Source organism: Anomalospiza imberbis, chromosome 6 (genome assembly GCF_031753505.1).
Source record: "Anomalospiza imberbis isolate Cuckoo-Finch-1a 21T00152 chromosome 6, ASM3175350v1, whole genome shotgun sequence".
NCBI classification, from domain to species: Eukaryota; Metazoa; Chordata; class Aves; order Passeriformes; family Viduidae; genus Anomalospiza; species Anomalospiza imberbis.
Genome location: NC_089686.1, coordinates 7,473,938 through 7,498,975, shown reverse-complemented (window position 1 = coordinate 7,498,975; position 25,038 = coordinate 7,473,938). Strand labels below are relative to the sequence as shown.

At 42.0% G+C, this 25,038-nt stretch overlaps 1 protein-coding gene across 2 annotated transcripts in view; it reads right to left on the bottom strand.

Annotated features, from left to right (window-relative positions):
- BRF1 (BRF1 RNA polymerase III transcription initiation factor subunit) overlaps nt 1-25,038 on the bottom strand; it is a 172,409-nt gene that overhangs the window by 54,197 nt on the left and 93,174 nt on the right. For both annotated transcript variants that reach the window (XM_068192214.1, XM_068192216.1), the window contains 4 exons: nt 20,147-20,273; nt 19,141-19,180; nt 18,958-19,050; nt 17,994-18,272 (listed from right to left, as the gene is read on the bottom strand). In XM_068192214.1, coding sequence (XP_068048315.1) covers nt 17,994-18,272; nt 18,958-19,050; nt 19,141-19,180; nt 20,147-20,273 — 539 coding nt within the window. The remainder of the gene's footprint in view (nt 1-17,993; nt 18,273-18,957; nt 19,051-19,140; nt 19,181-20,146; nt 20,274-25,038) is intronic.

Here is a 25,038-nt window from a genome sequence, read left to right as displayed (position 1 = left end):
GCAAATGAAAGGCAAAGAGGGAAAAGGCACAATTTAATTAAAAAAAACAAGGAATTCCACATACCCTGCTATTGCAGCTGTGCAAGGTCAGCCTGTACAAAAGCTGGGATGTACAAGCTCATCAGCTATTTCCTCACTCCTGTCTACTGAAAATAGGACTTTCTCACAAAGCAAAACAGAGTAACAGCTAGGGCCAGCCCTGTCTGGTTGGCAGGCACTGCATTGCATTGGGCTCATCTGCTGCAGGCAGAAGATTTTCCTACAACATTGCCCTTAATGCAGCGCAGAACTAGAAACCCATCTTTATTGAGTGCCTGCTTCCATTTCCCCACACTGAGACTCAAGCTGCAGATGCTCTGTCTGTCCTGCACAGCTGAGTGACACCCGACAGCCTTCCCCCATCAGCTGCCTTCCTACAGCGGTCTCAGAACCATTACCCCGTCACAGGAACGGAATTTCAGATTTCTGTGCTTAACGATATATGGGAATAAATTATGAGAAAAGCTTTTTCCTGCAGTCAATCACTCTCACAGAACTTTTATTAGATAGTGAACATATTTTTTACAAATTAAATTTCAATTTTGAAAAAAGGAACACCTAACCAGCAACCCCGCTGCTTTCCTGAGAGCACATCCATACTGAAACAAATGCTATTGTTTCACCTCATGGTCCATGGAGGACTAAGGAAACCACATCCTCATATTTTATATCCAGTTAGAGGTTATACTACTTGTCTAACAGACATGGAAACTTGTTAAAACTTAATGCTTCAGAGAAACAGTTAATCTCTCCATTCTTTCCAGAAATCCTCCCTGCAATATATATTTTTTCAAAGCAGGTAGTACAAAACCAGTCCAGCAATAAACAAAACCCTTCTGATTCTGAAGAATTTTCTTTGAAAAGGTACGCTCATATTCATTGAACTACATAGCAACATAAAAAGCCCTTAAGAAAAAAACCCTTTCAATCTCCCAAAATAAATACAGCTTAAAATTAGGCTTTTGAACAGAAGAACATCTTGACACTGTCCTCAAAATCAGCAGCAGATGTTCTTCTTCTGGAATAATGTTCATGTTCCCCCAACACCTTTGGAAAACAATGAAAATGAGCATGGTTTATGCAGCCTACTTGTTGCAACCTGTCGTTCTTTTCTGAGCTCACAACCCCACTGCCATGACTGAGTGCTCAGAGAACGGCTGCTCTGGACAGTATTCAAAAGAATTATCTTTTGCTGATGAAACCAATAACCAATAATCAAACTGACCAATACGCACCCAGAAACATTCTACCTAACTACCACAAATGACATTTTTCAGTGTCAAACTCTGGAAAGTGTAAGAGCTCCCATGCACAGACACAACTCTTCTCCAGCCTGTGATTTCTGCACCCAGCAGTTCCAAGACTGACCATGGCACTAGTGCCGAAAGTGCCACACACTCACACCTCAGCCTACATCCATACATCCACCCCCTCCTGCCTGAACAGTTATGGACTTAAAACTTTTCAAAATGAGAACTATAGAGACAGAATTCCCCTGCTTATTGTGCTTTTCCAGCCGATCACCAATTCCCTGCTGTAATTTCCTCCTTTGCCTTTTATGCTGTTCTTGGCATCTTTTCTCCCCTTTCCCTTCCCCCAGCCTCCGTTCTTTTTTTTTTTTTTTTTTGGTGCCTTCTGGCCTGTATTTTCTGCATTTTTTAAAAATCTGTGCAGGGGGATCCAAGAGTAACAGTTTATACAAAGGGAGAGACCAAGGAGAAGAACTGATCAGCATCTCAATCAGCTCCCCTCTCCAAACCCCACAAGGGCAGAGCGCTGCCGTTATCTCTGGCAGAGGGCAAGGGCAGTCCAACAGCCTGGAGAGCCGACAGCAAAAGCAGCCAGGCTCAGATCCCACTCCAGCTCGCTCTCCCCATTCTGACAGACCACTATGTAAAACAGCAAGAGCACTTTACACCCGAGCCAGCCACAAAGGGAACAGCTGGCTTCATGTTTAAGTGCTGAAGCATCATTTCTGCAACTTGCCAGGTCTTGCTGTGGGCACTAAATGCTCGGCTGTCCGTCCCTGCAAGCCCAGGATCCTTGTCTGGACAGCACTCAGCCACCCCAGCATATGTTTTTTTGGGAAGTAAATCTCCTCCTGTAACTCCCCACGTCAAGTAAAACACAATGGTGAGCTCTGCACTACATAGAACTTAAAAGCAAATCCTAGAATTCTGCTAGGACTATCATAGTTATTTTTTTTTTTAATTGTGAATCAATTTCTGTTCCACCAGGAAAAAAATGTAAATGTATACAGCCATATAAGTATATAACATACACAACCTGATCTAGTGGGTGGCATCCCAACCCATGGCAGGAAGTTGAACTAGATGATCTTTAAGGTCCCTTCCAACACAAACTGCACCAAAGAGCTGCTCTGGGTCAAAATCAGCCTACTAAAATAACTTACCCAGATGAGCAAGAAAGTGAAATGAGTTGAATTTTCCACTTATAACTCGGATCTAGTACACCTTACCATCTCTTAGCAAAGGTGGGCTGATTTCTACCCCCTCCTTTGAGGTTCAGAGCTCATCTATGGTAGATCTGGCTGGTAGACCAGCCACCAGAAGCCACCCAGACCACAGAAATGCTTCAGCAGAAAATTATTAGCATTAAGACAACATCAAAACACAGAGTATAAAATTATATACCCAAGTCTTTATTTAGAGGAAAAAAATCAATTTGTGTCCAGGCTATTTACCACACTGTCTGGGCGGGCTGAATGGTGAGAAGCTGTTAACAGAAAGAAAATTATTAGGTAAGAAATTTCTCATTTTGTTACCCAGCTTCTTCCTTCCTTCATTGCTAATGAGAAATAGCAAATAGGGAATTACAGAGATGGGGAGAAGAAAGAGAAGATAAAAAATTATTCTTATTATGAAATAGAACAACAGACAAGAGCAGAAGCTGCCCTATCAAAAGCAAGGTGGGAACCTGGCCCACAGGAAATCCTCTGAGGTGGATGGGAGCTGGACTCAGAGCAGGTACCAGGTAGAGTTCCATGTTGCCAGGACCATCAGAGACATGGAGCAGAGAGAAAGGACACATAAGACCCTGACTGGTTTGGTGATCAGGATCACCAGTAGGGGTTTACAGACATGGAGGTAGGAGATACTTGGTTTGAGTTCTTAAGAGGTGGCAGCTACAGAAATGCAGATCTGTGGTGAGAGCATCAGCCATTATGCAGCAGAGACCTGCAGCCAGCACAGACCATGTTTTAAAATAAAAATTACAGCAGTTGCACTGTTTCTGGTTAGATGAAGTGCCATCTTTTTGTCTCTGACTATGCCTAATGGCTGAGAAACATGTAGGTGATAAAGTACTTCTCTGCAGGAACTCCTCAGGAGGATGGGCTCCATCCCTCAGCTCCTCCTCCTCTCCCCTGCAATGAACCTTTTCCCCAGGGCATAGTAGACAGAGGAGAAGGATTTTAATATCTTGCCTGCAGCAGCTCTGAGGCCTTGGCATTTGGACAGACGGATCCATAAGCCCAGCACAATTAGCATGTGTACTCCATATGCTTGAGATCCATCCATTACAGTGCTGCAATGCCCTCTGACACCACAACTCTCCAAAAGGAGAAAGTTGTGGAGAAGTTCCTGGAGAATAATTTGTTTTATCCTCCAAGAACAGTGGAAAAAGGCACTTTTGTGCACAGGAGGTTGTGGAGAAGCTGGAGAAATAACCTTTTCCCAACAAAGCCCAGCAGCATGATTCACCTATAAAGCACGGAGCCAGTTTCAAAGCCAGCCTTTCAAGCTAATGGCTATCAGAAAGGCCAGCCATCTGCTTGTGCAACCTGTCCTTATGATTAATCTCAACATCTGACTTGTATATAAAGTTTATATCCTAACAGGACTATACTTCATATGCCATTTTAGCTAAGTTCTGTATTGCTGATTACAGTTTCTCCTCAATCTGGCCATCCTCTCCAGGCTACAGGCACACAAAGGACCCTGCTTAAATGTTGATCAGGTGCACAGAAAAGCAAAGACTTTGGAAAGATTTTACTAAGTCTCAAAAACCTAGCAAGCATTTCAAAGAGCTTACTGGAAAAGACAGGTCCCACATCCACATGTAATTAATTCTTTATTTAAATATATTAGGCTTCTATTTAACACGGTGTTGCAGAGGCAGAAAGTAACAAATCATGTCTCAGTCTGGAAGGACTCATGACTCTTTCTGCCATGCAGCCATTTTATTGTACAGCATGTGGCATAGTATCAGAGTTGTTCTTTAATTAACTGAACAATGATACTTTCTGTGGAGCTCAATCCAGGTCCTCCACAATACACAGTATTATGGCACCCATTTTCAGGAACATGAGTACATGTCCACAGCCCACTGGGAGAGAGTGATGTTCTTTTCTTGTATGAATTCATTTAAATACATTCAGCACCACAGGTAATACTCATCTCTCTGAAATCAAGAAAGTTTATTTTGAATTAACAAAAGCAGAGTTGTCTTCTGAAAATAAGTTCTGGATAACATTTTACTATTTCATTACAAAATCCTGGCAGATAATGATTTCAAATTCAGATCTTCTATTCTTCTACAGAATGGACATTTATTTATATATTATTTCTTTTATTTCTTTAGGTAAGAATAGATGGATTGTTCCTTATGCTAGTTTTAACTAGGCAAATTCTTTCCACAGCAACCTTTAGCATCATGAACTGTGCAGTGAAATGAGCCCAGGATAATGAGGTGACAGAAGTGACCAGTGAAGGAAGAGCTTGCAAGATGCACATAAAAAAAGCCCTGTCTCTTGAAGGAGTAAGATTTTAAGTCTTGCTAGCAAAATAAAGCAGAGAATACTAAGTCCAGACAAAACACTCCCATGCAATCCCCTTCACTCCATCAAAACCAACATAAAAATCATTAAATGCTAAAATAAAGTCAAGCAAAGGAACATTTCTGTCAGCAACTGCCAACTGAAATGAATGACCTGGGTTGAAAGCGTTTGCTGACGTAGCTACAAGTTGCCACAAAGGCTTGAGGGTTGTGGCAGCAAACTGGTCTGTGGAACAGCTCAAACCAAGACCGAGGGGATGAAGCTGGAGCTTTGACACTCAAGGGCCTTCTGGGAGCAGGACCACCCGCATCCCTCCCTCCAAACCGGGACTAACAGAGCCAACATTAGGCCAAGTCACTACTTCAGGCAGCAATGGGAAAGAAGCCAGGAATTCCAGCCTTTGGCCAGAAGAGGTTTGCAGGTCGATGACAGCACCTTATAGCTCCGACACCACTGACAGGCACCAGTGGGGCTGTGCCAAGACCTCGGTACCCCGGCATCACCCGGGGAAATCCAGAAAAGCAGCACCCAGAGGCTGTGCCGGAGGCTGCAGAGGCACAGATCCCAACATCTGCATCCACAAAAGTTTAATTCTCAAGGTGTTTCTCAGCTGCTACCAAAAGACAATTTAACAACCGCAGTGACACTGCAATCAACCAGCTTGGCTGACCGAAATGACGCATCTGTCGGCCATAAAAACTCACAGAGTACGTTATTCTGCATTTTACCCAAAAGGAGAGGACAGATTTGAACAATACAAGTCATCTAAATCACAGCCTTAATTGTGCTGGCACTTCAAAAAAAAAAGAAAAAGCAAACCAGGAAACAAGAACAATTTCAGGCTTTTGTGTTAATTTTAGATGTTACATTTTCCTTCACATTGTAGTAAAATCAACATTAGAAATCTTTGGATGAAGCAAAGAAAGTGAGGAAACTTGCCAATTTTTGAAGAATCAACAATTAATGTTACAGCAATTAATTCAGAAGCATAACTACATGATATTGTAGGGTTCCCTGTGTGTTCTCTCCAAGTGATTTCTTAAAAAAAAAAATTGAGCAACAAAATGAAGTAAAAAATGTTCTGTTTATATTTTTTTCTAAATTACCAGCACTGCAAACTCATGCTGGTATTTGAAAGTCAGTCGGGGCTCTCCTAGTTATACATCCTTATTATCATAAAGATTCCACAATTGGAAATTACTTTTCGTGACACTTGTGCCAAAAAGAAAATAGCTCTATTGCATCTGCAGAACTAAAAGTAGTAAATTGTAATAAACATTCATCTTTGTCACTGGCTCTGCAAACCAATCTGTTCAGCACGAAGGTGCCATTTTTACACAGTTGCTTTATTACTACATAATTATTGACAGATCAGCCAAGTGCTCTCTCAAGGAAGACCAATCTTAAAAACGAGCTTTTTAAAAATTTAAGTGTAAACCTTGGGATAGAAACTAGCAGTTAGGTTTCATCTGACATAAACTTTTAAAGAGGAAAAAAAAAATGGAGGGACAATTTTGAAAAATGCTACATTTGAGGCAGGCATGAAATTGAAGCAGACAAGAAACTTTAATGTGATAGAAAGAAAGAATTGGGGACATCTGTACTGAGAATAAACTGTAAGAAGCAAGAGGAATTATCAATCTAGTGATGTGCCAGCTCTCTGCATTTCAATTGCTTCACAGGCCATACCATAAAAATTGTTTGCAATGAAAGAAGTATGAAGCATCCCTAGATTTTATTGCTCCCTGTGATATTTCCCCCATTTATGTGTGTACACCAGTTGTAGCCTTTCAAGTACAACACTGTTTCATATTAGCACCTGTTTAAATTACCTGCCCACAAACATCGTTCGGTGTTCAAAATGCCTCACTATTAAATTTTCTGTTTCAGTCAAAGCACTTCAAGAGTTTCTATCAAGCCTTCAAAGGCAAGGAAGTTTCATGCAGGTTTTCTGAAAGTCAAGATAAAGCAATAAACTTTGAATTTAAAAGAAGGCTTTTTCAGAAGAGAATTTGGCATACCTTTTTGAATTCCCTCCCCACCTTGTTAAACCAAACTTCTTCACTGCTCCCAGATCTCTAACTGCTGCATTTCAGGAGCTGAACTTCCAAGCATCAACCTTACTCTCTAAAATGACCCTGCATGTAAAGTGACCTTGGGCAAGAGCATACCTGAAATTGCCAATTCCATGTCACTGACAGATTGTAAAATTTGTCCAGCACTGGAACCTCAGCACAAGCACAAATGCCACTCTCAGCCTCCAAAATACACGTTCTTTGCCGCTGCAAAAGACATGCTCTGAAATGCTCCTCCAGCCCCAGCTGAACTGGGGAAGCTGGTTCCTTCCCCCCCGATTCAGCCCTGTTCCCCTTCCTTCTGCTTCCCCCCCACCTTCCACTGCACCTGCCAAGGTGTCACTCCCTAACACACATCCATCAAAATAACCCTGCCATTAAAAACCCTGCACAAGCATGTGACATTTTTGACAGAGCTGGGTGAGGGAGGCAACCATGCATGCACTGCTGCCAGCAGATAGGAGGGGGATGAGCCAGTAAAGCAAGGCACTTCTTAACCTCAACCAACAGCACCCACAACATCCCAACATACCTGCTCTGTCTTAGACTGGAGGCCAAATCCAAACAGTGCAGTATAAAACAGGGAAAGAACTTGGGACAGGAGCTTTGAGGTAGTCTTGCAGCAGCTACCAAGCCATGAGACCCAAAAGCAGTGCTCCCACTAAGTGCAAAAAAGTCTGGGTTGAAGTGAGAAGAGAAACTTCATGGAAAAGCAACTTCTCACTGAAGTATGTTTTATTTAATGGAAGCCACTGCCAGAATACAATACTGCCACCAGTGACATCATTTCACGTTCATAAGATGCTGCTGCATTTCAATACATGACTTGGTAGTGTAGATTTGCATTTTTCACTTTTAGCTGGAAATTAATAAGAACCATTAAGCATAACTCCCCAAATCAGCCATTTGCCCTGATCCCATGCTAGTGTTAAGGATTTGGTCACAGAGCACTATCTTACTTCCTTCCCATCTGTGAGCACACAGTGGCTTCCACACCTTAACTAAATTAAACCTGGCATGTAAGTAGTGTATTTGCTGAAAAATGGTACCCTTCTGCCCCCTGCACAGCTGTTTACTTCTAGCTTCTGTGCTTATACCTGTCTCAAGAGCCTTGTTCCTTGCTCCAAATTTCTTTCCAGGTACTACTTAACAGCATTATTTACTCACTCTTATTTCATATTCATTTCCTTATTCCTGCTACACAGTTGTAGATATCCAGATCTTTCATAACAGAAAACAACTTCTACATTCTTATGCGTACATGTGTGTTTCAAAACGAGAGCTGTGCCTTACCTTAAAACTGCTAACTTCAAAAATAAAGAATCTTCTGCTTCCTTTCAGCAAAACTTGGCTGCAGAAACTCCCTAGAGGCAATTGTTTGCAATTTTCCCTTAATTTGCAGCTGCCCCTCCCTTGGCAGCCTGCCAGCATCCCCTCCTCTGACCGCTTGGGACATTGGCCCAACGCAGTCCACCCAAGCCGAGATAAAAGATCACAATTTTTGCTATTAATAACCAACCCAAAGTTGCTCTTATCTGCCCACTTCTTTGGCTCTGCACCACTGCAATTAATGAACACCGAAAACTCTACCCGTAATTTTTTCAGCCCTGCTGAATGCACTCTGGTGAGTGCCTATGAAATAAAATTAAATTGAAAAGCTGAAGAGTACAGTAGCCTCATGTTGACAGGTCACTCTGATTCCAGGTCAAAGCAGACTCTATATTTGGCTGCTTTGATTATAATTGCTTGCAGGATAAAAAATAAATAGCAATTATCTCATTGTCACACAAGGAAAAAAGACCTAATAAATGAACCAATCCTAAAGTAACATTGAAAAACAAATTATTTCAAAAGCAATCAGGAGAAGTAAAATTCAGTTTCCAGGATTGTTTTTAATTGCCAACAGTGTCAACATTAATATTCTTCCTATTGGATAATAAATCCCTTTCAGTTATGAAAGCATTTAGCAAACTAAAAATGCCAGACTACAATTATACAAGGCTAAACTCAGGGCTCTTTTCATCCCGAGTCCACAGTGCCACAGCTGAAATCCCTAATTACAAGGGTCATCTACACAAGTCGCAGTCCAGCCCACGCATCTTGCCTGCTGTGACAGTCTCACAGATTTAAGACCAACAAACAAAACAGATGAAGTGTTTAGGGGTGTGACGAAGTTAATCCTTAAGAGGATACAGGAATTATTTTTTCAAACTAAATTCAAAGCTACCAAACAAAAGCAAAACAGCACAACCGCTACACGAAACCACTAAAACCTTGCAGAAGCAGCACTCCATTGAAAGGGTTTACTTCGGTGGATTTTCAGTTTCCAGGTACCGCCTGTACCAGCTGAACCTGTACCACGAGAAAATAAAGTACTAAATGGAGGATTATTTTAGCTTTTTCAGACAAACCCAAGTGGTTGGGATCCACTACAGCACTGCACACAGATTTATCACCCACCGTCTTAAACCCAAAGTAGCTAAGCCTTGCAGATCTCCCGGCGCTGTATTTCCCTCTTCCAAGGCCACGTTTTGTGGCTCCTTGACCTGGGTTAATAAGTCTTTATTCTCAATAACAACTGGGACCATGGAGACTCCCTGAACTGAACCCAGGCCTCCACTCCTGACATTTCAGATACCGTGATGAATTGCTGGGATAACATCCCCCTCAGCAGTCAGCTTTCCCTGCAAACTTAGTGTCCTTTCTGTAGCTGCCGCGCATTTCACTTTCCACAGCTCTCTAAAGAAAAATTTTGGTTGTCACTTGAGGCTTTTGATGACTTTTCTTCCTTTTTGGCAGAAGGGCAGGGCAGGAATGTCTGTTTCTTCTGCAAAGGAGCCACCCACCAAAATAACTGTGAGCATTACTGGGCTCCAGTTCTGGCAGGTGCAGAAAAGGATCAAATAATTCTTATACCAGCAGGGAGTTCTTTTAGCCAGGTTTTCTGAGTGCCTGTGGGTGTCTGAGTCATCACCACCAAACATCACCTCCCCAGTCTTGTTTTAGTCTGCAGTCTATGGGGCTGAGGGTGGTAAAACACTGGAACAGGTTGCCCTGGAAAGGGTGGTGGATGTCCCATGCCTAGAAACATCCAAGGTCAGGTTGGATGAGACTGAGCAACCTGATCTTGTTGAAGATATCCCTGCTCACTGCAGGGGGCTTGGACTAGATGACCTTTAAAGGTTCCTCTCCAAGCCAAACCATTCTGTAACTCTATGATTCTATTTTAGCCAAGGTTTAAGAGCAGGATAGTGATTCTTTAGATGGTTACACTTCCACTAATTCCTTGAGAACTGACCCCCAGAAAGACAGGAGAAATTATAAATGCCCCTGAAAGTATCGCCCATGCAGAGAACCAGCATCTTTTCAGATGCTTGGGAATGCAGAGAGAAGAAAACCTTGTAAAGAAGCCCCAACAGAAGGAAAACCTTAGACTGGCACCCACAAATGCTGAGGCATGTAAGTCAGCCACAGAACACAACCCTCCCTTAGTATTTGGGGAACAACTGTTTATGCAATTCTGTTATTTAGGTACAGAAAAAAGTCCATTTCTAAAGTCCCAGCTGAGCTTCTCCTCCCTGCTTGCCCAGCTCTGTGCTCCTTAATCCTAAACCTAGAGCAGGTGACAGCAGACCTGGACTTCCCATCAACACAATGGAAAACAACGGATAAAAAAACCTGCTGGATCTGGCTGCTTCTCCTTGCTCCACTAAAAAGCAGGATGAATGCCACAGCACAATCATGTCAATTATCTCACATGGAACAACACCACAGAGCCCCCTTTCCACACGCCCAACCTCTCCAAGCCAGAGACACAGCCCTGCTGCCACCTCCTTCTCCAAAGAACCCGTGGCCAGCAGCCAGATGAAGCAGCCAGAGGAAAGAGCAGCTTTTTGCCCTTTCTTCCCTCAAGCAAGGGAGGATGAGGCCTTGAGAGGCTGGTTAGACTCATCAAAGAGCAATGTAAGGCTTTTACGCTACTCCAACTGAAAATAAAGCTCATTTTCCACCATGCTTTTATTAGAGAAATTCAAGACAGAAAAGACACTGCAGTCACAACACAGCAGGAAAAAAAAATTCCAAGCCTGGAAAATCTTTCAGGATTTTAACATTCTCCACTCCAGACCAGAAAACAAACCAAAAAACAGGACGGCAGAAAAGTAAGAAAGAAGGAGAGAGAGAAAGAGTGAAAGAGAGAAAGAAAGAGAAAGAGAGAGAAAGAGAAAGAGAAAGAGAAAGAGAAAGAGAAAGAGAAAGAGAAAGAGAAAGAGAAAGAGAAAGAGAGAAAGAGAGAGAGAGAGAAAGAGAGAGAGAGAAAGAGAGAAAGAGAGGAAAGAGAGAAAGAGAGAAAGAAAGAAAGAAAGAAAGAGAGAAAGAGAGAAAGAAAGAGAGAAAGAAAGAAAGAGAGAGAGAAAGAGAAAGAGAGAAAGAGAGAAAGAGAGAAAGAGAGAGAGAAAGAGAGAAAGAGAGAAGAAGAGAGAGAAAGAGAGAAAGAGAGAAAGAGAGAAAGAAAGAAAGAAAGAAAGAAAGAAAGAAAGAAAGAAAGAAAGAAAAAGAAAGAGAGAAAGAGAGAAAGAGAGAAAGAGAGAAAGAGAGAAAGAGAGAAAGAGAGAAAGAGAGAGAAAGAGAGAAAGAGAGAAAGAGAGAAAGAGAGAAAGAGAGAAAGAAAGAAAGAAAGAAAGAAAGAAAGAAAGAAAGAAAGAAAGAAAGAAAGAAAGAAAGAAAAAGAAAGAAAGAAAGAAACAGAGAGAGAAAGAAAGAAACCCTCTCCTCTAACACAGTTGGGGTAGGAGGGGGATAACAGGACAGCCAGGCTGGTCAGCCAGATGCTAAGGGCCTTTATTCACAGGCAACATAGCCAAGTAAGGTTTAACAGATGGGTCTTCTTCACTTGGCTCAGGAACCTGAACCCAAATTTCCAGTATCTTTTCCTGACCCCAGCACCCATTACTCCAGGGCACTTCTTTTTGACCAAGACTTCTGACAAAAATGACACAAATTTTCCTATAGGGAGTGTCTGTATTGACAACCCAATCCTTTGGAAAATTCCTAAAACAGCCACAAATGCCATAAAAATGTATTCATATGATTCAGCTTATGCTTTCACTCAAATTTATCCCCTTGATGGCTCTAACAAACTGCAGGTCTCTCTCCAAAACCCCTCTCTAAATTTGTTTAAAAATCCTTCAGCCAAACTCTATGATTAGTTTTCATCCCTTAACCTTTCTAGTTACTCAAGGCATGAATATGGAATGAATTTATGGCATTCCTATCCCGTAATGAAATGCAAAGATCCTGCATGAAAAAGCACGCACATAGATTCTGGAGTGAGACATGCACACTCAGTACTTGTGTGTGAGTGACATACATAGCCAAGTAAGAAAATCTTGTCATCTGTAATTCACACCCAAGACTTCAGGTATCAAAAAACTGCACTCAAAGCAGCTGGTGGTCTTGTATCACCGTGCTGGCTGCAGCAAGCTCTTCACATCTCATTAACGGCGTAATGAAGGCTCAATCAGGGATACAGCCTATCAAGACTGCCAAGCACAGGCACACAGAGGCCAGAGGAGAAAGATCAGCCTGTACCAAGCTTTTTATTGTCTAGATCTTGGAATTGGGAAAGAGCTAGTCCTGCCACAGAAAATATTTTCCAGTGAGCAAATGGTACAGGGAGACAAAAATCAAACCCTCAAAGTGCTTGGAAGGCTGTGCCCAAGGAAGGTGGCACCATGCAGGTCATGCGCAGGGCTCATTTCTACAGGTGGGGCATAAAACCACTGAAGCAATGGGGGTGCTGAAGCCAGAGATCAGAAGAGCAATCAGGATGGGGACATGGACCCTTGCACTGATGACCAAGTGTCCCTTCAATATGTAACACAATTAGTACTACACTTAGCAGCTTTATTTCTCATGAATGCAGCAATTATTTGTAGTAGGGCTTCCTAATGTTCTCTCTACTAATTGTATCATAGAATCAAAGAATAACAGGTTGGAAGAGATATTAAAGATCATCTGGGCCAACTTTTCATAGTCTACACAAGATGGCCCAGCAATCTGTCCAGGCAAATCTTATCAGTGTCCTATTTTGGGGTATCCATCACTTCCCTGGTGAGATTAATCCAAAGGATGATCTCACCATGAAAAACTTTTCTTTCCAATCAAAATCTCACCCTTTACCCCTTGTCTTTTCCATTTGACTCCTTGCATCCTCTCTGTAGTCACCCTTTAAATACTGGAACATGGTGATGAGCCTCTCCTAACACATCTGTTCTCAAGATTGAACAAAGACAGATCTTTTTGTATGTAACATATACATTTTTACATTTCCAAACAGTTGGCACTGATGTGTTCAGACAAAAGCTGAGGAAGAAAGGATGCTGGAAGAAGAAATCAGTACAAAGAGGGATCCAACACCCAACCACTGATGGAGCAACAGCACCAGCAGTGAGCCTGCTGCTCACCACCCTGCAATCCATGCTGGGATCCCAGGTGGGGTCAAAAACTCTCCTTGGCACATGCCTGCAAGACCCTCAAGCATCCTTCCATGGCAGCTCAGACCCTGCCAGAAATGTCACATTTCTGCAATCTCCCCTGCCCACAGTGCTGCTGGCACTGGTCATCTGCTGCTGTCAAAAAAAGGAGGAGGGTAGAACACACATGTTTCTACTGAACCTGCTCACAGAAGGACTGGTGAAACCCCAAGGCCAGGATGAAGACTGAGGTAGGAGCTGGCAGCTTCAGAAGACAAAATGCAGAAGACAAGAGCAAGACCCAGGAGGATGAGCCCATCCCCACCTCATATCAAATCACCTATAGCCATTTTTCACGTCCTCCTTGAATAAGAAGCTGAACAGTGCTGGTGCAGAGGGACAAGGACCACGATCAGTGAGCACTGCCTGCACGGGGTCTTTTACACCCACAGAAATCAATGGCAATGTCCTTCAACCTCAGCCCCTGCCACATCATGCTTGCAGCAGTAATGGAGGCGTAAATACGAGGAGCAATAAATGAGCAAAGCGCTAATTGTGAAGCTTTCCCATGTATTCTCTGTGAAGCAGGAGTGAGTGCTGGGTGCCTGAGCAGGCACAAGATGGTACTTGCACAGCGATTGCTCACTGCTAAAGCCGCTTGCTTTCATGGGGACGTGCAGGAGCACGTTACCACCCACCGCACACACATTACTTGAAATTACTGCCCTGAACGACTGCATGTGAATTTTGACTCAAAACAAAACCTAAATTGGGTCTCAAACCTTACCTAGATTATGAAGGGGAAGTTATGCAAAGTAATTAGGTAATTTACACCCTATATTTTACCTTTATCTCTGCTATTATCAGACCTTTCCCACTTTTTCTTCATGTGGCAAGAGATGAACTGGCAGAGTACAGCCCAGTGTGGGAAGGAGACAAGGGACAGCCAGCAAACAGCAAAATGACAGAAACACCAAGAAAGATTATAAAATATTTGAAATGGTATAAAATAAAACATAAATTGCAGAGAGAAATTTCACACCAAAGGGTGTTATCTCTTACAAACAAACTCTATGATATTTGATTGCGATAGTCTCCTAGAAGAAATGGTGCACTTTTTGTGGAGAATCAGAAAGAGCATGTAGAGTGTGGAGAGGATGCTGGGATGCTGCATGGCCAGGAAAATGGACAGACTGATGTACCCAGTCTCCATCTCTGAAACTGAGATCTCACCATAAAGCACTTTTATAATGAAGAATAGGAGACAAATAGTTTGCAAAGACTCAAACAGTTTTCAGCTCAAAGTCTCCGCAAATTAATACACTTTGTAGGAAAAAACAGTCAAATGCACTGTTTATTCTAGGCACTTTGCTGCCTCAGACTCATTAACCTGGTACCTTACATGCAGTCTTTGTAATGCAAATTTGTTAAAATACTGTGCTTTTCATAAAACATTCATACAGACAAGCTCACATTGCACAAATACCAATTGTAAGTGGAGCACAAATACACTTACTTTTTCCTAATATTTCAGCTCTGCACCTAAGTCTTATCCGCATAAGCAGTTTGTGAGAAACCTGCTGCTGCTGCTGCCACTGTAGCACAAAGGTAGAAGATTTCCCAAAGCAGCTGATGTAGACAATTATAAAGTGTATTACCACGTGCCAAAGCCAAATGAAAGGACTTTGTAGAAGGTACCTGCAGCAGAGGTTTTTCGAGGATGAGGGATTATTACAGCGGGGAGGAGAGACACCCTGCACTTAAGGAGGCCAAACATTGCACATATTGCACCTGTTTGATGTGCTCCTATTCAGGAGCCACCTGCCCTGTCTGCAGCACATCAGCACAAGAGCTTGCTGGGCATCCTCACCATGGAGCACCAGGCACACTGCTTCCAGCTGCTGAACTGGCTGGACATGATTCACCCACCCAACAACAAGAGGAGCCCAGCAGGAGACACGAAATCACCTCCTTAAGGTCTCCAGCTCAGCTTGACCCACACAATGAGAGATGACTCAGGGCTGGAGAGGGCTAAGGGAAGGAAAGGTTCCTGATTTAGACCTTACACAGCTGTGGAGAAGGACCAAAACATCACCTTCAGGGCTCAGTGTTACGACAGCACTCTCCCTCCTCCACTGGACTTAGATCTTGGAACATGAACTACCACAGCAAAGCCATGGCCAGCTGCAATTCACAATATAAACTGCACTAAACCAAATTCAAATACACAGGATAAACACCGGAAATTTTGTGAGCTTTTCCTCCTTCCTCCACGTTTACCAACTACTTTTGTTTCAAGACAAACTACAACTGTGCTATCTCAATTTAAACTCTGAGCAACTGCTCTCATCCTGTATTTAGTTTTGAAAACTGTCATTTCTTTCTCAGGCCTGAAAAGGGGCCCACAAACCTGGAAAACATCTAAGTTTTATAACTGTACCAGTTGGTTTGACAGAAGAAAATACTACCTTCCCAGAGCTATGAGGCAGAACTCAACAACATTGCCTGAGGTGCCAGAATCATCTACACTGGCTTTCATCAGGTTCAGAGCTACGACACAAAGGTAACCAACGTGAGGCATCTTAACAAGAGGTTTTCTTTATTCTGCATAATGTGCCAACTGCAAGCCAGGTGTACTTCCCAACCTGTCTGCTAGACCTGGTTCCCACTCACCCAAAACACAAGGTTCCATTACTGCTCCTGAGCACAGATGACTTCCCAAAGGAAACCACGTCCTCAGGGGGATGATGCACACATCACTGGGATGCACCCACACCACACAGGCAGCACATGGCAAGGGCCTGGAGACTGGGAACTGCACCCAGATTGACTACCCTACAGTACAGGCATAAACAAAGTGAATGGAACTTAACACAGAACTTTTAATAAAATAATAAATAAATTTACAGAGTCTTAAAATAAATTAACAGAGTCACAAATCAAAGCAACAAAGAAATCCACACAAAACTCCTTCAAACACCCTCCTTACCACCCAAAGAAAACCTTCAAATCCAAATAAGACTGGGGCAAGATCTATAATCAAAATAAAACCAAAACAGTAATTTTGCATATGTGCTTCATAACATGTTAAGAAAATAAGTACTTGTTTAAACACCTGCAATGATTTCTCAGATGCAGGAGAAGAGAGTGAACGTACTGAAACCTGCTTGGTTTCGAAATTCAGTTCATTTGGCACATCCTCCACTTTTGCAAGAAAACAAACAGCAAATGCAGACAAGCCATGGCATGAGCAGCCTTGCACTCTCCTGCCTGAAGCCCAACTCAGAGGAACCTCCCTGGCTACACCAGCTTAGTTTCATCTTTACGCTCAGTCCTCAGCCTGCCCATTAAAATGGTCAATAGCAATGCCAGCTGAGAAATGTCCATCACTGAGAACTCCTTTTTACAGGTCACTGGCCAACCAGACAACAACAGCTTCTAGCCACGACTGACCTCTCTGCGACACGAACCGCTGATTTCCAGGAGAAAGACAAGCCATGAGCCATCCGTTTTCTTAATCGCAATTAAAGCAAAACCAAAGCCACACAGCTGTTTCTATATTTCTTTGTACAAAATAAAAATGTGCAATCATTTTTATTGCACATGCTATGTTTCTGGAGATTGAACACTAAGGTAATAAGAATCTGAATGTATTCAGTTCATCCGATGTTGAATAGAAAACAGCATCACAACAGTTTGGGTAACAAAATGTTTTGGTGCACAGACCTCCAAGTAAGCTGACAAAACAGATTCAGAGGGGTGTGTCTTATGATGGAAAAATTAACTGTGATAAAGAATAAAATGCCCCTTAGATATATTGTTTTCAGAGTCATTAAGATGCAAAAGGAATTTAAAAAAATGCCATCTCCATAAAGTCCAAGCACATCTATGAAAAAGCAAACAAACCTGCCTGGATGACTGACTGTTTGCAATACTGGCTCTGGCAAAACTGGCTTCTTTAGTTGATCAGTCCTGCTCCCACTGTGCTATACAGAGCTGTATGATGCAAATAGATCTGTGGGTTTTAAGAAAAATGGAGCAAAACCAGCACGATACACACTGAAGTTCGTATCAAAGAAAAAAGCACAACACCAGTTATTTCCTCTTGCAAACATTTTAAGTGTTTGCCATTTGCAGACATTCTCAATCAGAGACAGACTGCATCATGTTTGACTCCAGTAAAATGTCTCTTGAGAAAGTCTGCCTTGATCTAAGATTCTCATCCTTGGGTTTTAATTTCCAGTCATATTTACAGGAATCTGCTTCTTCCAATTTCCTAACTGAGAGTGCATGGCTTGAAATATTCCAATCAGCTATCATATGACTACAAATCAACTACCATCTTAACCAAGAGATGCACATTATCAGGTTTCAGAAAATAATTAGGCACCCCAGATTTTCCTGCAGCTTCCAGAGAGCAGATGTCAACAACCACGTCAACAACCAAGACCACTGGTCCCATCCAGCCTTGCAGCTCCTGTACCCCGACATCTCAGTGACTGACAGAATTGCTACCACAGTAACCAACAAGATACATGGAAATGACACAACAAATCCACAGCTGGCTGACTGTGTCCAGTTTCTGCTCTGAGCTGAACTCCTACTCACCAGGCTCTTGGTCCTTTGTGGATATGCACTCTTTGATGGACTCTGTTATGCCAAGACTAGCAGCAGTGGGCAATGGGCCAAGCAAGGATTCCAGTGCAGGGGGTCTTACAAGAGTTTCATTTCCATTTCTGCATTCCCCATCTTCATTTCTTTTAACTCTATCCTTCTCATTAAGTTCATCATAGAAGTCCTTGTTTAAGTGATTAGCAGCTGCTTCTAGTTCCTCATCTTCTACCTCCTCCTCTCCAAGAATGCTAGAGGCATTATCTTCTATAGAATCTGTAAGGGGAAAAAACCCAACAGATCATTGCATACCATCTGTTACAGAAACTAAATAAATACAGAGGCGCTCACTTAAAGAATAAAAATCTTTAGAGGAAATCTGTAAAAGAAATACACAATATTTTAGTTCAGTGTACGAATACATGGAGTTTCCAGATGCTCTTCAAATTCATTACCTTGACTATTAAAATGTATTTTTGTGACTACAGTCACCATTTAGAACAGAAGCATCATCTTATCATAATAGGTAAAAGGGCTTTGTGAGAGAAGTCAGCTATTTCCTGGTAAAATTACAAATTGAAAATAGCCAGTTAAACCCGCACAAAGCCCTTCCCTATGGGAAGTCAACTGGGGAATGTGGCGACAGAAGGGTCTAGAAACTGGTCCACTACACTTCCAGTGACAAAAAGAAGCATTCTCAGGTGCCAGTGCCAAGCTTATACTGCACCAGGAAAGAAAAACAACTGAAATCATTAATGAACTACCCCTGCAATGAACAATGTGGTTGTTTTGAAGACTGATTTATGAACCACCTATTTGGCAGAGAGAACCCCAACGCAAGAGATCTTGTACTATGCAAGCATATATATGATCACATTTATCACCGTAATGTTCATACACTCCAGACTGCCAGATCTGAGCTCAATACTATTTAAGGAGTCATAAGACTTTATAGACTTACCATCTTTAGTGAAATTTGCAAATACACCTTTTGCTTTTGGTCTACTGTTTTCTAATTCACTCTCTATTTCATCTTGGTAGCTCGTTATTTCTCCTGTGGTGTTGAAATAAAAATAAAAACTCAGCAATCATTGATGCAATATTGAAGAAATGAGTGATATGTTACACTAAACACAACTCATACCTTCAAAATCCTCCAGCTTTTTTGATAATGCCTTTTCAAGCTGAAATGACAATAGACAAAATAAACATGAAATTACTAAAAAAATATGAACAATTTTAAACTGTTTGTGAGCTGTACATAGAGACAGAGAATGGCAGGGTAATTCAAAAGCATAAGCAGGTTTTGAATCACCACTGAAATTACTTTGTAGTGTCAGACAGGCATGACAGGTCTCAAAACTGACCAATTTCAAAATGTTATCTCCCCCATCTTTATACTTCAAAAAGAGCCTCCAGTCTGGCAAGCTGTAAATAAAAGGCCTCATTCTCCAGCAGTCAGAGCCTGTGACTGTGCCTGTAGATGTGAGAAGTGCAAGGACAGTGCTGAAACTGGAGTGCCCACACCAGACAGAGCAAACTGGTGATGGCAGAGTGAAGCTCTGCCCTGCAGCACCTGGCTGGTTCATGAGAACATCACTAACACCCCTACAGACCTTTAAATGATAGCACAGTTAGAACAAGCAAAAACCCTAACAAACCAATAATATAAGAACTGGCTATGGCAGCAGTAAAATCTTTTCCTCTGCTGCCAGCTTTAGTTCATGATTTGTAAAGAAATTAAGCCACATGAGAACTAATCTCTGTGGAAGTGGGTATTGTACCACACAAAACCACCAGCAGTCTCATTAAAGTAAATGGGTTATTGTTTTCATATCTATTTTAAAAATGTTCTCTGTAATGGCACTTCTCCTAACCACAGGTACCACCTTAGAAACAGTGCATGGTTTCTAATCCCATGACATTTTTAATTGGGAAACTATCCCTTTGTCAATAAAGCAAAAAGTATCTTTAGTTAATGGGTACCATATGCACTAATGCTCATTCCTCTCTCAAGAACCTCAAAATAAATGTACTAAATCTTCCCAAGGGCTGGTCAGTTAGGATTTAGCATTAACTAAATTCAAAAGGGATTGCATGGAGGGAGGAGAGAGGAAGGAACCACAGAAAGCATCCAATTCAGATTTTACCTGCTGTATCTTCAATTTTTTTTGACCAGCTGTAAACGAAGGAGGATCACATTCTTCCTCCAAGTCAATCTTCATAAATTCATCTATGGTTAGCTGACTGGTTGGTGTATCTTGAAACTCTGTCAACCTATTAACAACAACCAACATCTATAAGAGCTCCTTTGAAAGTAACAAAATTTGCAAACTGCCAAGCTATGGAATAAACATGTCACCCTTAGCAACTCTGGCTCAAACACAGACTACTAAAACTGAAATACTACTAATTGTTTCATCTGCTGCAAAGAAAGTATCTTTTCACATCTCAAATTAGCTTTTGATTTCTTAGAGTATGTAACATACTTTTTTTTTGGATGAACAAAGACTGAACAGAAATACTGCAGCCCCTACAGTCAATTAAGTATAGACAAAACTAAGACAAGAAACACAGCTCATTCCTCCCCTCTCCTTGCTTTTGTTATCAACAGCAATAACAAAACAGGTTCACCAAATAAAATATCTGTCATCCTGGTTTAGGAGTTTGCTCAAAAATCTTGCTGATATGTCATCATGATTAATTCACACAAAGCAAACGTTAAAGTAACATCTCTTCAGCAGGCTGGAAGAAGGACAAGAAATAATCTTCCCAGAGCACACAGAAGCAGTAGTAAAATAAATTGATCATTTGCACATCACACAGATTAAATAGATGGATGAATATAATTTGACAATAATAAACTTTGGATTTGTTTAATGTTTGCATTTTAAAAGTTCCTACCTATGTGAGAGATTGGACTGACTCCATGGGGAATTGCCATGAAAGCTGATGAGTCTTTCACAGGAATTCAATCTTAAGTAAGACCACGTGGTCGTAACTTAATTCACAAATACCAGCATTTTATACAGGTGGCTGAGAATAAGCACATCCATTTTACAGATGGAGAAAATGAGACAAAAGGTTAAGTACAAAGCCAGGTCAGGAAACGTCTGGCAGAATGCTTCTCTGACAGAAAGTGCCCTTTTAATAATATCAACATTTTCCATGGGAAAATGGCAGTGATGGGTCTGCAGCTGCTTTGCTGGAATATTCCCATCTTTCAGAGGAAGCAGAGCTGACAACAGCTTCCATCTGCAAAGCGAGGGAACTAAAAATGGTGATTCAGTGTTCTCAGCACAGGACCTTTCTGCATTTCTCTCCCCCTAAAAACAGTTGTGGTTTTCTCCTCAGTTCTCTCCTTTACCTCTGTTGCAACAAAACTCTTACTGAAGAAGGAATTTTCTCTAGGACAGAAATTCAGTTTCCTGCCAATACCAGGGTCAGTGCCAAGAGCAGAGGGCCATACTCTCCTACTATATCCTCATCAGTCTCTGTGTTTCATCCTTTATAAACTGAGGAGCAAGACAAGACAGCCCATATGGAGGGGTGTAGGTGGGCTGCAACTGCAGGACACTTTGCCTGGAGACATCCCACTCCTGGACCAGGGGCCACAGGCAGCATCTCATGTCATGAAATGCACAGAGAGAGCCAGGCACCTCTGTGTGACTCCAACAGCAAGCAGCACACTAAGCCCATGCATGGCTATGCCAGGCAGAGTTAGTGCTGCTGAGGAGAGGAAAGCCTCTGAAAATTAGACTTGCTTTTGGAATTCAAGCATCTCCACAAAGCCCCAAATTAGCCATGTACTTAAGAGTGACTGACAGCCCAAACCCTTCCCTCAGAGTACCAGGGACCAGCTCCCTCCTCCTCTCTTTCAGATCAAATTGGAAAGGAGGATGCTGTTGGCAGCAGCAGCACCCAGCTTTTAATTAAAAGACTAGAAATCTTTCTTGGCGTTAATGGGCTTCCAACATGCTTTACCCACCGTCAAGGAGGGAGCCACATCTATCAGGTTAGCAGGAAAACCTGGCTAGGGCACTATTATTATTAGTATTAAAATTCAGGATTCACTTAATGCCAAACCCATACATCATTTGAGGAGCATGGATCTTCCCAGTCACAATCATTAAAGAACAGCCATCCATCTCTCCACGAATGAATCATGTACTCACAGACAGCCCCACTTCAGCAAGACTCTTCCTCTCAACCAGCCTCACCTTATTAAAATATTACTCTCCTCCCAGTGTTAAAAGCCAAGGTGCACTTTGGCAAAGACACCCAGTTTGTTTATCCAACACTTGCTGTGAGTCTGAGATGAGCTGCCAGAGCCCCACCAAAGCAGCACCACCTCTGCGCATGCCGAGCAGCCAGGAAAACACCAGGAGCAAAATACATGGAGCCAGGCTGGGGACAAGATGACCATGCCTGGGTGTCAGCACCTAACCCCTGCAGTCACAGACACCTTGGGCTCTGCCTGTCCCTCTCCTGCCCACAGTGTCACCTGAGTCACGTCCCATACCCTGCACCAGCAGACGCCAGCCCTGCGGTGAGCCAACGTGCCGGAGCTGGCACGAGCTCCAGCCCGAGCCCCAGCTTCCACCCCAAGGCAGGATGGGTCTCTCCCAACACCTTCAGTGTGGCTGCACTAGGACAGGGCAGACTACATCGTCTTTACTGCCAAGGAGCTCAAACCCACAGCACAGCACGGTTCAACCATCCGACCAGCACCCAGTCCCACGCCCCTGCCCTCCTCTCCTCAGTCCTGGTCCAAGCCAAGCGGGACAGGGCTGACCACCCAGGGGGAGGGCTGCCAGCATCACAGTTTAAGCACAGGCTGGTGGTGATGCAAATTTAGAGCAGCACGTTATTTTTTCACTTCTCTCAAGCGCTGCCCCTACGGCTCTAATCCTTCTCCCAAAATGAGGAACCATCCCTGATGGTCAGGATCCCAGCTTGAGCATCACCTCTGTGGGAGAGCGAGCTGCACACTCAACAATTTATCCTTTAACTTGATATAAATAAATACCTGTGTTTGCCAACCACTCGCCTGCCTCAACATTTTACATTGGCTGATATCCTGTCTACATATTTTTAAACATTTCTTTAATTTTATCCACTGTTTGGACACATGCCACCAAGGCAACAAACTGATGCTGCAGCAGTCTGCACCACATGAAACAAAGCAACATTAGTTTGGCAGTTAAGAAAAACTGACACAACCTTAATTATAAACACAATAATGTCAGGGGCAAGGGAGTGGCTTCATGAAAAAAAAAAATAGCTACAGGCTATTTTTTAAGTCCCACATAAAAATGCTATCCAAGTTAATTTTTTACTTTTGTTAACCTAAAGAAAACTAATAAGAGCTGCCACTTTAAGTTATGCACAGACAGAGGGAAAATAAACAGATATACAAATTAAAATATTATTTCCTTGGCACAAATTCAAAAAGGCTCTAAAAATTGAAATTTGGCAGACAAGGATTTTCTATTTATAGTCAAAGCAGAGGCAACCACTAAAGCTCAGGCTAAGATTCAACTTCCAGTATAAATCATCCTCTTACAGTTTCTCATAGCAAACTCTTTCAAGAAAATTCCTCTGGGAGAAAAGTTTTTTCCAGAGCCTAGTGTCATCTGCCTCTAACCCCAACCATTTTTTACAAAGAAAAAATTCCACAGTTGTTGTTTCATCCATTTACAGACAAAGCCACACCTCTGCTTCTGATAAAGCACTCTTGTGCACCAAGGAGTAAACTGATTCTATTCACACTTAATTTAACTCCCAATAAGGGAAAATGGGTCAATCATTTTGAAGTTACATGCAATGTCCTTTTCACTTGGTTTTGTTCCAGGGATACCCTCCAGTGGAGACTCTTGAATCCAGTCTACAGTGATGGAAAAAACAGACTTGTGTGTGCAGCTAAGGGCTCGGGTTCAGTGTTTAATTCTGCAGCAGTGGGGAGCAACAAAGAACACAAAAGAACAAAGACTTCTGGACTCCAACTCACAAATCCTTCAGGAGCCCCAAGTTCAAAGCCCAAGAGGGACTTCTGAGGACAGACCATTCAGGAACAGCCGCGGTGTCCTTCTACCTATACACAAACAGCATCGAGCTCTAGAAAGCAGGCAGCATGAGCAGAGCTATGTCCCTACAGAAGGGCAAACTAATTACAACTGCAGAGACAGTTGTTTTGTTAAAGAGGGAATGTGGGGTTTAGCCAGAGCCATCAGTCTTTAAGTTACCTGTTGTGAGAGGTCTTTTTAAAGTTCTTAAAGTATTTTATCAATGGATTAGAAAACGAATAAACTGAATATGCCACACCGTTAGCAGAAATATATGAAAAAGAACTTTTATTGCAAGATAAACTGGTGCTAGTAACTAAACTCCCCTGAGTTTTCCCAAATTAACAATATAATTAAAACTGTAAGTAATAACATACATGATATCTATATACTCTTAAGTGTCCTATCAACTACAAATATTCTAGCAATAGATCAGCTGATTTGACACCTCAGATAATTCCAGACTCTAGAAAAAGGATTTAATTTTATGTCTTAGTGAAGAACCAGAATACTGCAGAACATCCCCACAGTTTTAATTTAACCCTCATCAGTGCTTCCTGCCACTCCAAACCTGTGCACCCATGGCAGAGAAGCTCAGAATTCACACTGGTGTTCAAACCATCACTATTTCTATACTACAAATCCAACAGTCTATTGCATCATCCTTCTCTCCTTATTTTTTTTCCAAGCCACACAATGTTTACACATGAACTATTTATGGAAGTATGTAAACATATACCCTAAAAGTGATATTTAATATAGAACATCTATCTGAAACAGTTATTAAATGCTTCCTACAAGACATAATAAAAAGTTTTCCAGAAGCCACCAGTAAGTAGATAAATAGAAATCTCCTGATATGTAAACATGGTACATATATATAATTTTACATGTATTTGCAGTAATACAAAAGGTAGTTTTAGGCCTGTATGAATATCTCATTACTAAAGGTAAGGACAAAATCAGAGGTGATCCAG